This window comes from Sorex fumeus, unplaced genomic scaffold (genome assembly GCF_029834395.1).
Source record: "Sorex fumeus unplaced genomic scaffold, SorFum_2.1 ptg000024l, whole genome shotgun sequence".
Taxonomy (NCBI): Eukaryota; Metazoa; Chordata; class Mammalia; order Eulipotyphla; family Soricidae; genus Sorex; species Sorex fumeus.
This window is the reverse complement of record NW_026606081.1, coordinates 42,626,168-42,640,173: the sequence shown is the minus strand read 5'-3', so window position 1 is coordinate 42,640,173 and position 14,006 is coordinate 42,626,168. Positions and strand designations below refer to the sequence as shown.

The following is a 14,006-nucleotide window of genomic DNA, read 5'->3' as shown; positions in this document are numbered from 1 at the left end:
ACGCTTGGACTACCTACCAAGCTTCAAAACCTGGAGGACCTCAGCTTCAAATCCGAAGTCCTCCAGGGCGCGGCTTCGGCCCTGCTGACTCAGATCAGGGCCCGCCTCCTTCCCCGAGGCCCCGCCCCATCTTTTGAGACCCCGCCCCATCTTTTGAGGAGCCGGTGTGGCGCCGCCCCGTCCTTTGTCCTTTGAAGCGTTTGAAGAGCCGCCCGGTCCTGTGAAACCCCGCCCCCTCCTTTGAAGCCCCGCCCCACCACCCGAGGCCCCGCCCCATCCTTCCAACTGCCTCTGTGGCACCGCCTCGTCCTGTGAAGCCACGCCCTCTCCTTGAAGCCCCGCCCCATCCTCCGAGGCCCCGCCCTGCCGCCTTGGCCGTTGCCGTAGCAATCTAGAAATGGCGGCCGCCGACCAAAGGAAGACCGGTTTGACCCCGCTGGAGGCGGCGGCGGCAGAGGCGGGGGAGGCGGGGTCGGCGGGGGCGGCGGCACCAGCCTTACCCCTTTCGCGATCGGTGTCACCAGAGTCTTCAGCTCGCGTCTACGTGAGGCCTAAACATGTCGTTTACCCGCACGCCCCCAAGAACTCGCGCCTGTCTCGGTGCATTCTGCGTTGGCTGCAGAGCCTGAACCTCAGCTTCTTCCCCAAGAACGTCAACAGGTGCTGCAGCCCGGAGGGCCCCTCCTCTTAGGCAGCAGAACTGCACACACTCTTGGTGTGGGCTGGGGTCGGAGCGAGTGCTCGGCGCTACATAGTCCCCTGGCATAGCTGGGTGCAGCTGTGCAAATGCTTGAGCCCCGCTGGGGTAACCAGGGGATCCCCTATTACCGGAGACCCTCGCAATGATCCACTCTGTCGGCTCCCTAAAGTGTGTGTGGGGGTGAGTGGGGGAAAGACTAGAGAATTTCATTCATTTATTTCTCCAGTGCTTTGGTGACTCCAAAAACGTTAAAACAGTCAAGGACGGCTCTTCAGAGAGCTCGGACATCAGTAGTCACTAAGGACGCCTTTGTCTTGGTTTGACATGGCATGCAGCTTGAGGGCGAGCAGTTGCTGCACAGAGATGCACTTCATCTTTGCCCTGGGCATGCAAACTCAAGTCCAAAAGCAATATGGTAACGAGCTGTTTGCAGGCAAAGCCTCTGCTTTACTAATATTCTTAGACAAAGACGGGCCAGAAGCTGTCCATGTGTCTAAGAGCCTTTTGGAGAGCTTGTTCCAATGCAGATTCAAGACAAAGAATTTAGATTTAGAGAAAGAACACCAAAGTCTGTGGAGTTGAATCTAATCTTAATCTATCTAATCTTAATCCAAGAGCTCTTTCATTGCCCATTCTCCTTAGAGCCATGACCCAGTCAAGAAGAAATTTTGTAACTTCTTTGCAATCCATATTAGAATATTAGAATGGTCTGAATAAACTAGAAATGATGCAGACTGTTTAATTTTGTTTCATTTTCTCATCGCTGTGGATCAGGGATTTTTCAAATGGCTACCTGGTTGCAGAAATACTCAGTATATATTTCCCTTGGGATCTTCACTTGTCAACCTTTGAAAATGGAACTTCTTTGAAAGTGAAGTTAAGTAACTGGGGACAGTTGGAGAAGGTAAATTAACAATCTGACATTTAAGTATTGCAAAAGGTGCACTCATTAAATCTTGGATAGCTATATATAATATCTGTATGATTGTGCTTGAGAATTATGTAGGCAGCCCATTTCATTGTACAGAAAAGCTGATGATTAAAATTTGTTATGAATAAAAATTGAGTATACGCATTATGAAGTTGCTGAGAGGTAACAGATATTTTTCATGCTGAAGAATACCTTTTAAAAATTAACAGTTTAAACACTAGAATATTGGCTGAGAGGCAGAGAGATAGTATAGCAGATAGGGTGCTGGCTTTGCATGCAGCTGACCCGGGTTCGATGCCTGAACCACATATGATCTACAGAGCACTACCAGGAGTGATCCCCGAGCACAGAGCCAGGAGTAAGTGCTGAGCACAGGAGGGTGTGGCCCCTAAACCTAAAACAAAACAAAATTAGTTGAAGGAAATAGAAGGGAGATGAAAGTGAATTAATAGTATAGATTTCTCTTAGGATATAATGAAAATATTTTCTTTCTACTAATCAAGTTCCTGGCCAAAAGATATCTAAAATTACCTAAAGAACTAATTCATGGAACAATTCACTGTAAATCTGGAGTGCCCGAAATACTGATTGAGGAATTGTATACCTTGTTGACTCATCGAGAGTGAGTTATTTGACATTTTTTATTAATCTCATTGAATATGACACTTTTGGGGATGAAACTAATCTCACTAAAATAAGTCTGTCAACAGTATTTTGTTTTTCATTTCCAGGAGTAAGAGCGTGGAGAGTGACCTTGTGAATTTCACGGACTTTACTTACCAGATGAGTCTGCCTCCGGTGTCCAGGTCCACGGCTTCAAAGTCTATTAAAGATAATATCAAGTTAACAGAATTGATAAGTAATCCCAACACCCTCAGTCATAAACGGAGAGCAGAGTTCCTCCTCCTCTTACATATGTTGCAAAGAAAAATAAGCAGAGACATGTACCCAGGTAAGTTTTTCTTAGAACTAGCCAACTGGGTTCTTGCAGATATCATGAGGTTATTCCAGGACCTAGATGAAAGAAAAGCCTGCCCAATCTTGTTTTCTGTTTCTCAGTTTTAAAAAGAAAAAACAAAAACCTTGAATAATTTATTTTCACTGGAGTGGTTTGTCTTTTCTTTAGTTTTTGTTTTGTTTTGAGGACACACTTGGCTGGGCTCAGGGCTTACCTCTGACTCTGTGTTCAATAGTCACTCCTGGCAGGCTCAGGTACCATATCAAGTGTCGGGTATCAAACCTAGGACCATTGCATGCAAGGCAAGTGCCCTATTTGCTTTACTTTAATTTCTTCTTAAAAAAAAATTGCTGGGCTGGAGCAATAGCACAGCGGGTAGGGGTAGGGTATTTTCCTTGCATGCGGCAGACCCAGGTTCGATTCCCAGAATCCCATATGGTCCTCTGAGCAACACCAGGGATAATTCCTGAATACAGAGCCAGGAGTGACCCCTGTGCATCACTGAGTGTGATCCAAAAGCAAAAAAAAAAAAAGAAAAGAAAAGAAAAAAAAGAACAGTTTAGTCACAAAGGTATTCATGATTGGGTTTCAGGCACCAATCCCTTTGGTAAAAGCATAGGTGAATATATTATATTGTCATTCTTCCATGCAACATTGTGGTCGGTAGGGCCGCAAAAACAACAAAAATGTGTTCAATATGTTTATCAATTCAATGAAGTAAAATGGAGGTGAGGGTTGAAGAGTTCATCGGGATCTAACTATTTCAGAAAGACCTTTTAGAAGCACTTTGGTTGACTAAATCCAAGGTTATGGTTAGTGTTATCCTTTCCAGAATAGGCTTGTTGGATTTAGGTGGCAAGTCAAATTGGGACAACACACGACAGTTTCCCAGTGGTGTTGCTAAAATCAGTCTCAAGGCCTACAACTTACATGTGCAGATGGAAGACATAGAAGGGACTTCTCCCCGCCCCTTTAAAATTTTATTTATTTATTTATTATTAGTTAAGCACCATGAAGTACAGTTGTAGACTTACAAACTTTTGTGCTTGGGTTTCAGTTATACAATGATCAAGTACCCATCCCTCCACCACTGCCCATTCTCCACCACCAATGAACCCAGTTGCCCTCCCCCCACCCCAACCTCACCCCACTTCTGTGGCATGGCCTTCCCTTTTGCTCTCTCTTTACTTTAGTGTGTTGTGGTTTGCAATAGAGGTATTGAGTGGTCATCGTGTTCGGTCTATAGTCTACTTTCAGCACGCATCTCACATCCTGAGCAAGTCCTCCAAACACCCTTTACTTGGTGTTCCCTTCTCTATCTGAGCTGCCTTTTCCCTCAGCATGTGCTACCAGCTTCTAAGCCGTGGAGCAGACCTCCTGGTACTTATCTCAACTATTCTTAAATGTTCATCTCCCATTCTGTTACTTTATATTCCTCAGATGAGTACAGTCTTTCTATGTCTGTCTCTCTCTTTCTGACACATTTCACTTAGCGTGATACTTTCCATGTAGAACCACTAGTTTGCAAATTTCATGACTTCATCATTTCTAATAGCTGCATAGTATTCCATTATGTAGAGGTACCAAAGTTTCTTTAACCAGTCTTCTGTTCTTGGGTACTTGGGTTTTTTCCAGATTTTGGCTATTGAGAACAGTGTAGCAATGAACATAGAAGTGCAGATGTCATTTCAACTATACATTTTTGCCTCTCTGGGATATATTCCCAGGAGTGGTATTGCTAGGTCAAATGGGAGCTCAATTTCTAATTTTTCGAGAATCATCTATACTGTTTTCCAAAAGGGCTGAACCAGTCAGCATTCCCACCAGCAGTGAACGAGAGTCCCTTTTTCTGCTCATCCGTGCCAACACTGGTTGCTTTTGTTCTTTTGGATGTTGATCAGTCTCTGTGGTGTGAGATGATTGATGTCTCATTGTTGTTTTGATCTGCATCTCCCTGATGATTAGTGATGTAGAGCATTTTCTCAGAAATGCTTCTTGGTTTAATATAGTCCCATTTGTTTATCTCTGTTTGAAGATACCATTAGCCTCAATATTGTGGAGGGTTTCACTGACCTTGTCTTCAGTATACCTTATGGATTCTGGTCTGATGTTGAGGTCTTTAATCCATTTTGATCTGACTTTTGTGTATGGTGTCAAGTCGAGGTCTAAGCCCATTTTTTTTTGCATGTGGTTTTCCAGTTATGCCAGCACCATTTGTTAAAGAGGCTTTCCTTGCCCCACTTCACATTTCTTGCTCCCTTATTAAAGATTAGATGTTCATATATTTGAGGTTGTGTGTAGCGCCCCCTTAAATTTTTATCTTTTTGCTTTGCTGTTGTATTCAGGACACTCATGTCTTGAACTCTTTCTCCCTGGATTCCAGAAACTTAGTTGCCATCAGCCCCAAGCATTCCAGAATGACAGAGATGTAGGTCACTAGGCTTTATCTCTCTTCTGAACCTTGTTTTCTGAAGGAAAGAGACATTTTTCCCTCTCTCATTTTTATTCTCTTCTCTCTCTTTTAAACTCCTCTACAGAGTTATGAGAGGCATTATTTTGTGTTTTGACCTCCCTCTCTTTATTCTTCCATCTCCTGTCATCTTGTTGCTTTTCTTTGATTTATTTTCTGCCGTGGCCGTCCTCATGAACTTGTAAGTAGAGAAGAGTTCAGGCTTTTGGTGTTTTGCAGTGTTTCATATTCAACTGTCTGTTTTGTTCAGCATGTACATTTTCTGTAGAACACATTATCTGCCCATCTATTCAGTGAACAGTTTCAGAGGATGAATGCCATGGTTGTTTGTGTATTCTTAGAGTTGTAGAAATGGAGATGACCAATACCTTGATACACTCATGCATGAGCCACAAATATATTGTCCATGCTTTTCCAGGAAACACTGTTTGCTGACGTTACTGATAATACCCTTCATTTAAATAAAAAGTGTTGAGGAGGTAGGAGATGGATCAACAGTGGGGGAAATGTGTAAGACTCTGGGTTCAATCCCCTCTACACATACTGACACACACTCTCTCTCTCTCTCCTATGCACATGCACACGTATTTGTCTATGCTACTATTTATGTTCTTTTTCATTTCATTCACATATGTTTCTCAAGTTTAAAGTTTGAGTTTTCTTTGAAGAATGGCCCCTACTCTATTCTTCACAGCCTTATTCCTGGAACCTGTGAGTAGGTGACATTACACGTGTTTAGCACTTGCCTTGCATGCACTTTGGACAAACTGGCAGGCTACCGAATGTAGCCTGCCCACACGGCAGAGTCTGGCAAACTCCCTGTGGCATACCCAATATGCCAAATACCAGTAACAATGATGGGTCTCATTCTCCTAACCCTGAAAGAGCCTTGACTATGGCACTTTTTAAAAAATCTCAGCGCTTGGATGAAGGAGACGTTACTGGGGCCTGCTCGAGGCAATCGACGATTAACAGGATGATTTGTGATTTGTGATTTGTGAACCATCACATATATAATTTTAGACATTTAGGTTGTTTCACTAACTGGGCTATTGTGAATAATACAGCAAAGAATATGGGAGTACAGGGCATCTTTGAGATGCTAATTTTATTTCTTTTGGCATATACCCATATGTGGAACTTTTGTATATAGGGCATTTACATTTTGAATTTAATTTTTAATTCCACATATTTTTCATAAAATTTGCACCAAGTAACATTTCCAACAGTAGTTTACGGTGTTCTCATTTCAGAAACATAAACTCATTTCTTCCTCATTTTGATCTGGTAATAGTGAAACTATCAGATGTGTGATAGTATTTCATGTGATTTTTCCTTGCATTGTCCTGATTGGTAATCATGATTGCTGTGCTGAGTATCTTTTGTTATGCCTGTTTACTGTGCTGAGTATCTTTTTTGTATGCCTCCACTCCTTTTCTTTTTTGCTTCTCATTTTTTGTTTTTTAGGGTCATACCCAGTGGCTCTCAAGACTTAATCTTGGCTACATTCAGGAATGACTATGAGTGAGGTGTGGGGGATCATATGGGGGACCAGGGGTTAGATCTGCTTCAGTTGCACCCAAAGCAAGAGCTTCACCCGCCACACCATCTTCCCATCTCCTCTGTAGACTGTTTCTTTTGAGAAAGACCTGTTCAGTTTCTTTGCTCAGGTTCTTTTTGGTACTTATTTTGGAGGGGTAGCCTGATGGTGCTCAGTTCCAATGGTGCTGTGTGTCTGGGATCACACTTGGGCATGGTAAGTCCATTATCTACCACTTGGGCTTTATCCCGATCCCCCTTGGCTCATCTTTTTTTTTTTAATTTAATTTTTTTTTTACAGTTGTAGATTTACAATTTTTTGTGCTTGGGTTTCAATTATACAATGATCAGATACCCATCCCTCCACCAGTGCCCGTTTTTCACCACCATGGATAATATCCCTCCCACCCCCATCCCCCCATCCCCCCCTGCCTCTGTGGCAGGGCAATCCCCTGTGTTCTCTCTCTCCTTTTGGGTGTTGTGGTCTGCAAAAGAGGCATTGAGTGGCAAACATGTTCAGTCCATAGTCTACTTTCGACATGCATCTCCCCTCCTGGGAGGATCCTCCAAACATCCTTTATTTGGTGCTCCCTTCTCTATCTGAACTGCCCTTTCCTCTAGGATACCCGGCTGGCCTCTAAGTTATGGAGTAATCATCCTGGTGCTGATCTCAGCTGTTCTTGGGTATTAATCTCATACTTTGTTACTTTATATCCCCCAGATGAATGCAATCTTTCTATGTCTATCCCTCTCTTTCTGACTCATTTCGCTTAGCATGATACTTTCCATATTGTACTACTTGTATGTAAATTTCATGACTTCATCTTTTCTAAGAGCTACATAGTACTCCATTGTGTAGATGTACCAAAGTTTCTTTAACCAGTCATCTGTTCTTGGGCATTCAGGTTTCTTCCAGTTTCTGGCTATTGTAAAGAGTGCTGCAATGAACAAACAAGTGCAGATGTCACTTCGACTATACATTTTTGCCTCTCTGGGATATATTCCCAGGAGTGGCTCATCTTTAATAATGCTTTTTGGTTCTATTGAGTTGCAGGAATTCCTTATGTATTGTGAATATTCCTCACAGTGTAGATGATAAAGTATGGATGCAGGATATTAAAGAAGTGGAAATATAATCTGTGTTCATAGAGAAAAGCAAGTAATATTGTTAAAATATCTATGCTTCCTATAGTGCCTACAGAATCAGTATAATGTTTTTTAGTGGAATTCCAGTGGTAGTCTTTATAAATATAGAAAACAAAAATATCCCAATTTCATAGGTAATTGCAGGAGAGCCAAAGTAATTTTAAAAAAGAAAAAAGGTGGGAATATCTTACTTTCTGCAATATAGAGCTATAGTAATGGAAACTGAATGAAGCAGGAAATTGGGTGGATAGAAAACTATGATGCTTCATTTCCTGGCAGATCCCTGCCTCGCTCACATCCTTTGTTGCCTGGCATGCATTTTATCAAACCATTTTTAACACCACATTTTGTTTTAAATAATTATTAAAAATAAGTATAAAAAATAGAAACAAGTATATAATATCTAATACTTGTTTACATTTCTCTCACAATTACCATTCCTCTTCATTGGTTCTAATGAAGCTTCATCGATTTGCTCCAGCAGGCCCAGTAACATCTCCATCGTGAGACTTGTTGTTACTGTGTTTGGCATATTGAATATGTCAGGGGGAGCTTGCCAGGCTCTGCCATGCGGGCGAGATACTCTCGGCAGCTTGCCGGGCTCTCTGAGAGGGGCGGAGGAATCGAACTTGGGTTGGCCATGTTGGCTGTGTGCAAGGCTGTGTGCAAGGGTGTTCGCCTTACAAGCGGCCAACATGGCCGACCCGAGTTCGATTCCTCCGCCCCTCTCGGAGAGCCCGGCAAGCTACCAAGAGTATTGGATATGCCAGACACAGTAACAACAAAGTCTCCAATGGAGACGTTACTGGGCCCGCTCGAGCAAATCGACGATCAACGGGAGGGCCTTTACCTAATGAAGCTTATGAAAACAAAATTGTTCAAGTGAAAAATAATCCAAGTCCATCTTTGTTTCTGTCCCCCCAACACAATTTTACTTTAGTCACAAATCTGCCCCTAACTCTTCAGATTCTTGAACAGTATATTCTATTATAATCAATTTTGCTTTCTAGGACTGTAAGTGTTAAGAAATTGTGATATCTACAGCGAAGGGGATATGACTGGCCAGAGTTACACCAGCATAAACAGCAAGACAGATGAGGAGAAGTCACGGTTACTTTTTCGGGCTTCAGTGAAGGGGAACTTGCAGAGGGATCTTGGAGCCCAGGGTAGTAGAGGCCTAAGGGTGGCAGTTTACAGTATTCATTAAGAAATACAGGGAGACAGTTTTCCCCATACCCTCTCTCTCTACTTTGGTTATATTTGATATTTCAACACCAGTCTCACCACCACTCAAACTTGATGAAAAGGTAATGCTAGACAATTTGTTTTGTATTGCTTGTTATCAATGGCTGAATAAATAGCAGTACTCCTACATTATTAAAAAAAAATACGATGGACAGTAGAACTAAGTCACTATACTTGGCCACACCTACTGTTGCTTAGGGTCTCTCTGCTCAGGTTCGTGCCTGGAAAGGCTGGGGGACCATGCAGTTCCAGGGATTGAACCAGGCCTCTTGCTTGCACAGCGTGACATTGGAACCATTACCCTAAAGCTACTGTTTTGATAGTGTTAAATGTTTGCTGCATGAAATAAATAATTTATAATTTTATTTTTCTGAATTATAGGAATAGGTAAAATTCATTTTCAGTGATGTTAATTTCTGAGGGTACTCTGTAGGAGGGCTTGGGTCTAATACGATTGGTCTGGGTGCTCATATCCTGGGCATATTCACATATTCGTCAAGCTATAATATTAAAATATTCATCAAATTGTAAATGTGATTTGTTCACTTCTATGTATGTGTGTTATGTAAGATATCTAATCTAAATATTGATAATCCAGTAGGAGCATGAAGACACTGCCTAAAAAAAAATAATCTTTTACAACCATTTCTTCGTACGTGAAGGATACTGTGAATAATGTAGACGAAAGGGTTATTTTTTTCCTTTTGGGTCACACCCAGCAATGCTCAGGGGTTACCCCTGGTTCTGCACTCAGGAATTACTTCTGGCGGTGCTTGGGGGACCATATAGGATGGTGGGGATCGAACCCGGGTTGGCCACGTGCAAGGCAAACGCGCTACCTCCTATACTATCACTCTGGTCCTGGCAAATGGTTCTTGACCTACGTATTTACACTGCTTCCGGAAAAATGATAGAACAGATGTTCAAGTAACTAACTGTATTTTACAATTTGGGTGTCTTCTTACAGAGTGAATTTTAAAGCAATGGTTCTTTGGTTAATATTTTCAGAAAGGTTTGAGGTCAAGCCAACAGTGGGAAAGCTTGCGTTTGATCATCTTTCTACCAAAGGTTCTAGATGCAAACTGAAACCAGTGCCTTCAAAGAAAAACAGCTCTTCTGTTTTCTGTAAGCTTTATTTTGTTGTTAGCTTTTTGCAGAATAAATACTGGGAGAGGGGTATTATTGCTATTTTGATTAAAAAAATGAAGTTGAAGTGCTAGCCTTGGCATTGAGTCTGAAACTATGTTACTTTGGTAGGCTGTTTCTGAGAGGGCAAAGGGGTGGCAGACTGCCTGCAAGCAAGGGCGCTGCTAGAAATAAATGGGTGGATTTGAATTTCTCCAAACTAGGTTAGTCTGTCTGAGACAAGGGAAGTTTACAGAGATTAACACAGGCTCTCCTCCTCCTCCTCTTTCCCTCTCCTCCCTCTCCTCCCTCTCCTCCTCCTCCTCCTCCTTCTTCTCTCCTCTTCCTCCTCCCCTCCCTCCCTCCCTCCCTCCCTCCCTCCCACCTTCCCTCCCTCCCTCCCTCCCTTCCTTCCTTCCTTCCTTCCTTCCTTCCTTCCTTCCTTCCTTCCTTCCTTCCTTCCTTCCTTCCCCTCCTCATCCTCTTTCTCCTTTTCTTTTTGTTTTTGGGTCACACCCAGCTGTGCTCAGGGGTTATGCTCAGGCATCATATGGGATGTTGGAGAATGAACCTGACTGACTGTATGCAAGGCAAGCACCTTACTGGCAGTCCTCGTGCTTCATCCCCTCTTATTAATCTCATTCTTTAGCAGTGTTACTGTGTTTGGCATATCAAATACTCTCGGTAGCTTGCCGGGCTCTCCGAGAGGGGTGGAGGAATCGAACTCGGGTCGGCCATGTTGGCCGCTTGGAAGGCGAACGCCCTACCCGCTGTGCTATCGCTCCAACCGGAGTATTCAATATGCCAGACACAGTAACAACAAAGTCTCCAATGGAGACGTTACTGGGCCCGCTCGAGCAAATCGATGATCAACGGGAGGGCCTTTACTTTACTTTACTTTACTTTACTTTACTTTACTTTAGCAGTGAATGATGAAGCAGTACCAGGGCAGTACAAGTATTTGTGGAACTAGAGTTTCTGTCATCTCTATGACCAGAAGCCCATTGTTTTAAACCCTGTCAGTTGAAATGTTCATAAACCAAATTACAGCCACAGACTAAAGTCAGCCTGCTGCCTGGTTTGATCTTGTACAGCTTGCAAGTTACTGGAGTTGAAATTTCCCAGTTATTGGAAAAATAGAAGAAAAATGCTATTGAGGATAAAGAGATAATACAGGGATGTTTGCCTTGTGCATGACTAACCCGAATCAACTCTTGGCACCACAAGATACGGTCCCCTAAGCCCTGACAGGAGTGATCCATGAGCACAGAGCCAGGAGTAAGCCCGAGCACAGCTGGGCATGCCCCCCCCCCCCCGCAAAAAAAAAAAAAAAACCCAGTTACTTCCTGATGTATGTTTGAAATTCAAACTTCCGTGTTCATAAACAAGGTTGCCCGGCAAGCTACTGAGAGTATCTCGCCCACACGGCAAAGCCTGGCAAGCTACCCGTTCCATATTTGATTACGCCAAAAAAAAGTAAAAAGTCTCACAATTTGTTGTGAGATGTTACTGGTGCCCGCTCAAACAAATTGATGAACAACAGGAGAACAGTGCTACAGTGCTGCAGCCTTGTCTATGGTTGCTTTTGTTTCGTAGAACTTTGTGGAGCAAAGTGGTGTTCCAGCTTTAGTAAAATGCAGGAGTAGCGCAGTGTCACTGGATTACCCAGGTCCCTCCCCAGAAATTCTGGAGAACTCTGGGACTGCGCCAGTGATGCTGGAAGGCAGGAGTTGGTGGGCAGTCCTGGGAACTGAACTGCTGCCTCCTAGGTCTTCATCGCTGAACTATCTCCTGCTTTTAAAAAAGTTAGTTTTATCTACTGAAATATGGTTGCTAGCAAACTAATGGGCAGGGGGTATAGATCTGTAGCTAGCGGCTCCTCCTCTGATACTGAGAGACCAAAAGCCTGTTGCCACCTTGGAAACCTCACTCAGCACGAGAATTCCAGTGTCTGAATTATGAATTCCGTGTACTGGCCACATTTAAGCACTATCAACATCATGGCACTGTTGCTTCAGCTGCTTTCTGAAGCAATATCTAAAAATAGTTGAGTCATATTCAATACCAGCTGCACCAGAATAAGCCCTAGGTATTTATGAGCACTGCTCATAACATTTGGATGTGGGTGGTATTCAGATTCTTCATTTTGACTACTATAATACTTGTTTAAAATTTCAATATAATCAATCAGGTATTTATGACTAACCAGTATTAAGTCTCTTGCCAGATACTCTATGTGGCTCTGACATATCACACTGATGGCACTGTAAAGGTGAAATAATCACACACTGCTGTTATTTATATATTCCAGCGATTGGTGACTATACATACCTGCAGAATTTACTATGAAGGGAGTGACAAAACTGTGTGTTTAAGGCCCTCGATATTGATCAGAAACAAGGAGAATTCCCAAGGAAAAGCATCTGTCTCAGGGCTTTGAAGAATGATGTCATCGTCCGTTGCCATGTTAATGGGTTACAATGGATATATTTAACAACAACATATTAAAGTGGTGGTTTATCCATCAGCTGGGCGGAAGAAGAGTTTTTTTAAAGCTCAGTTATTCTTTTTGAGGGGATAGTTCTTAAAGTGCTGCTTAGGAGATTTGGGGGCCCCACCAAGGATTCCCGGCCAACTGGGCAACAGGTTTAATACAAAGTTCTGCGGATTTGATGCTACTTGGGACCTGTAGAGCCAGAGATATTTGGGCAACCCTTGTGGGTCTGGGGCCTCCACAGTCATGATACCTGGGGCAGGGAATCTAATCTAGTCAGTGCTTGTGAGGCATGCACCCTAACCATTATACTATCTTCCTGGCCCCTCAACAATCAATTATTAAATACCAGTGCCAGGTACTATTACAAGAGTACAGTATGAGAAAGTTAGTACAGTATGAGCAAAAATTAACTAAGGTTCAGTTAAAAATAATTCACCATGACCTATACATTTTTCTCATAACATTTTGTAGTAATAGTGACTGTTTATTAGAAACGTAAAGAATCTGACATTTCATATTCATTAATATTTTAATTAATACATATAACCCATTAACCCATAAGCCACCTCCTGCTGGCACCAGATGATCTCCTCATCGGCCACCCTCCAGAACTCACAACTGCTTCTCCTGGAAGGGAGCATAAAATGAGGCCCCATAACCATGCCACCAAACTCTGCGCCAGGCTGTTCCATTCGGGGAGCCCCAGAGGGGGGCATGTTAGAGCCCTCCCCACCCCAAGGGACCCAGCCCCAGCAGCCAACCTCCGCTACCCAACCACCGCCATGCTTGAGGCCACTTTACGCATGCTTGGGCCGAGCTGCACACGTGAGTGAACATATTTCTGGACACATCTACCCATTTTCCATAATTACCACGCCATATTTTATGGGGTTCAGACAGTAGGCAACAAATCATAGAGGGAAATATATATATTTATATATTATAATTATATTATAATATTTTTATAACAAATATATTTATAATATAAATATAAGTATATTATGTATTTATATTATCTCTCTCTCTCTCGGAGAGCCTGGCAAGCTACCAAGAGTATCCTGCCTGCATGGCAGAGCCTGGCAAGCTACCCGTGGTGAATGCCAAAAACAGTAACAATAATGGGTCTCATTCCCCTGACCCTGAAACAGCCTCCAATATGGCACTGCTGGGAAGGATGTGTGAGGAGAGGCTGCTAAAATCTCAGGGCTGGGACGAATGGAGACATTACTGGCACCCGTTTGAGTAAATCGATGCACAATAGGATGAGAGTGACAGTGACAGTGACAATACATATTTTATTCTGGATGATTATTATATATTGGCCAATAGAAAATATTATGATCGTTTACATCATTTAAAAAGAATTCTCTCCATTGTAAATGATGAGGAACGAAA

The 14,006-nt window shown here is 42.8% G+C and overlaps 1 protein-coding gene across 1 annotated transcript; it reads left to right on the top strand.

Moving 5' to 3' along the window:
- The first annotated feature begins 397 nt into the window (after nucleotides 1-397).
- Nucleotides 398-12,463, top strand: SPATA4 (spermatogenesis associated 4). The gene is made up of 6 exons (XM_056113887.1): nucleotides 398-660; nucleotides 1,475-1,604; nucleotides 2,135-2,253; nucleotides 2,363-2,583; nucleotides 9,998-10,114; nucleotides 12,426-12,463. The coding sequence occupies exons 1-6, from the start codon at nucleotides 398-400 to the stop codon at nucleotides 12,461-12,463; spliced, it is 888 nt and encodes a 295-aa protein (XP_055969862.1).
- Nucleotides 12,464-14,006: the final 1,543 nt, after the last annotated feature.

Coding starts and splice junctions, on each gene's coding strand:
- SPATA4 (XM_056113887.1), top strand. CDS start 398: ATGGCGGCCGCCGACCAAAGGAAGACCGGTTTGACCCCGCTGGAGGCG. Junction 1,605..2,134: donor ACTGGGGACAGTTGGAGAAG/GTAAATTAACAA, acceptor CTACTAATCAAG/TTCCTGGCCAAAAGATATCT. Junction 2,254..2,362: donor ACCTTGTTGACTCATCGAGA/GTGAGTTATTTG, acceptor TTTCATTTCCAG/GAGTAAGAGCGTGGAGAGTG.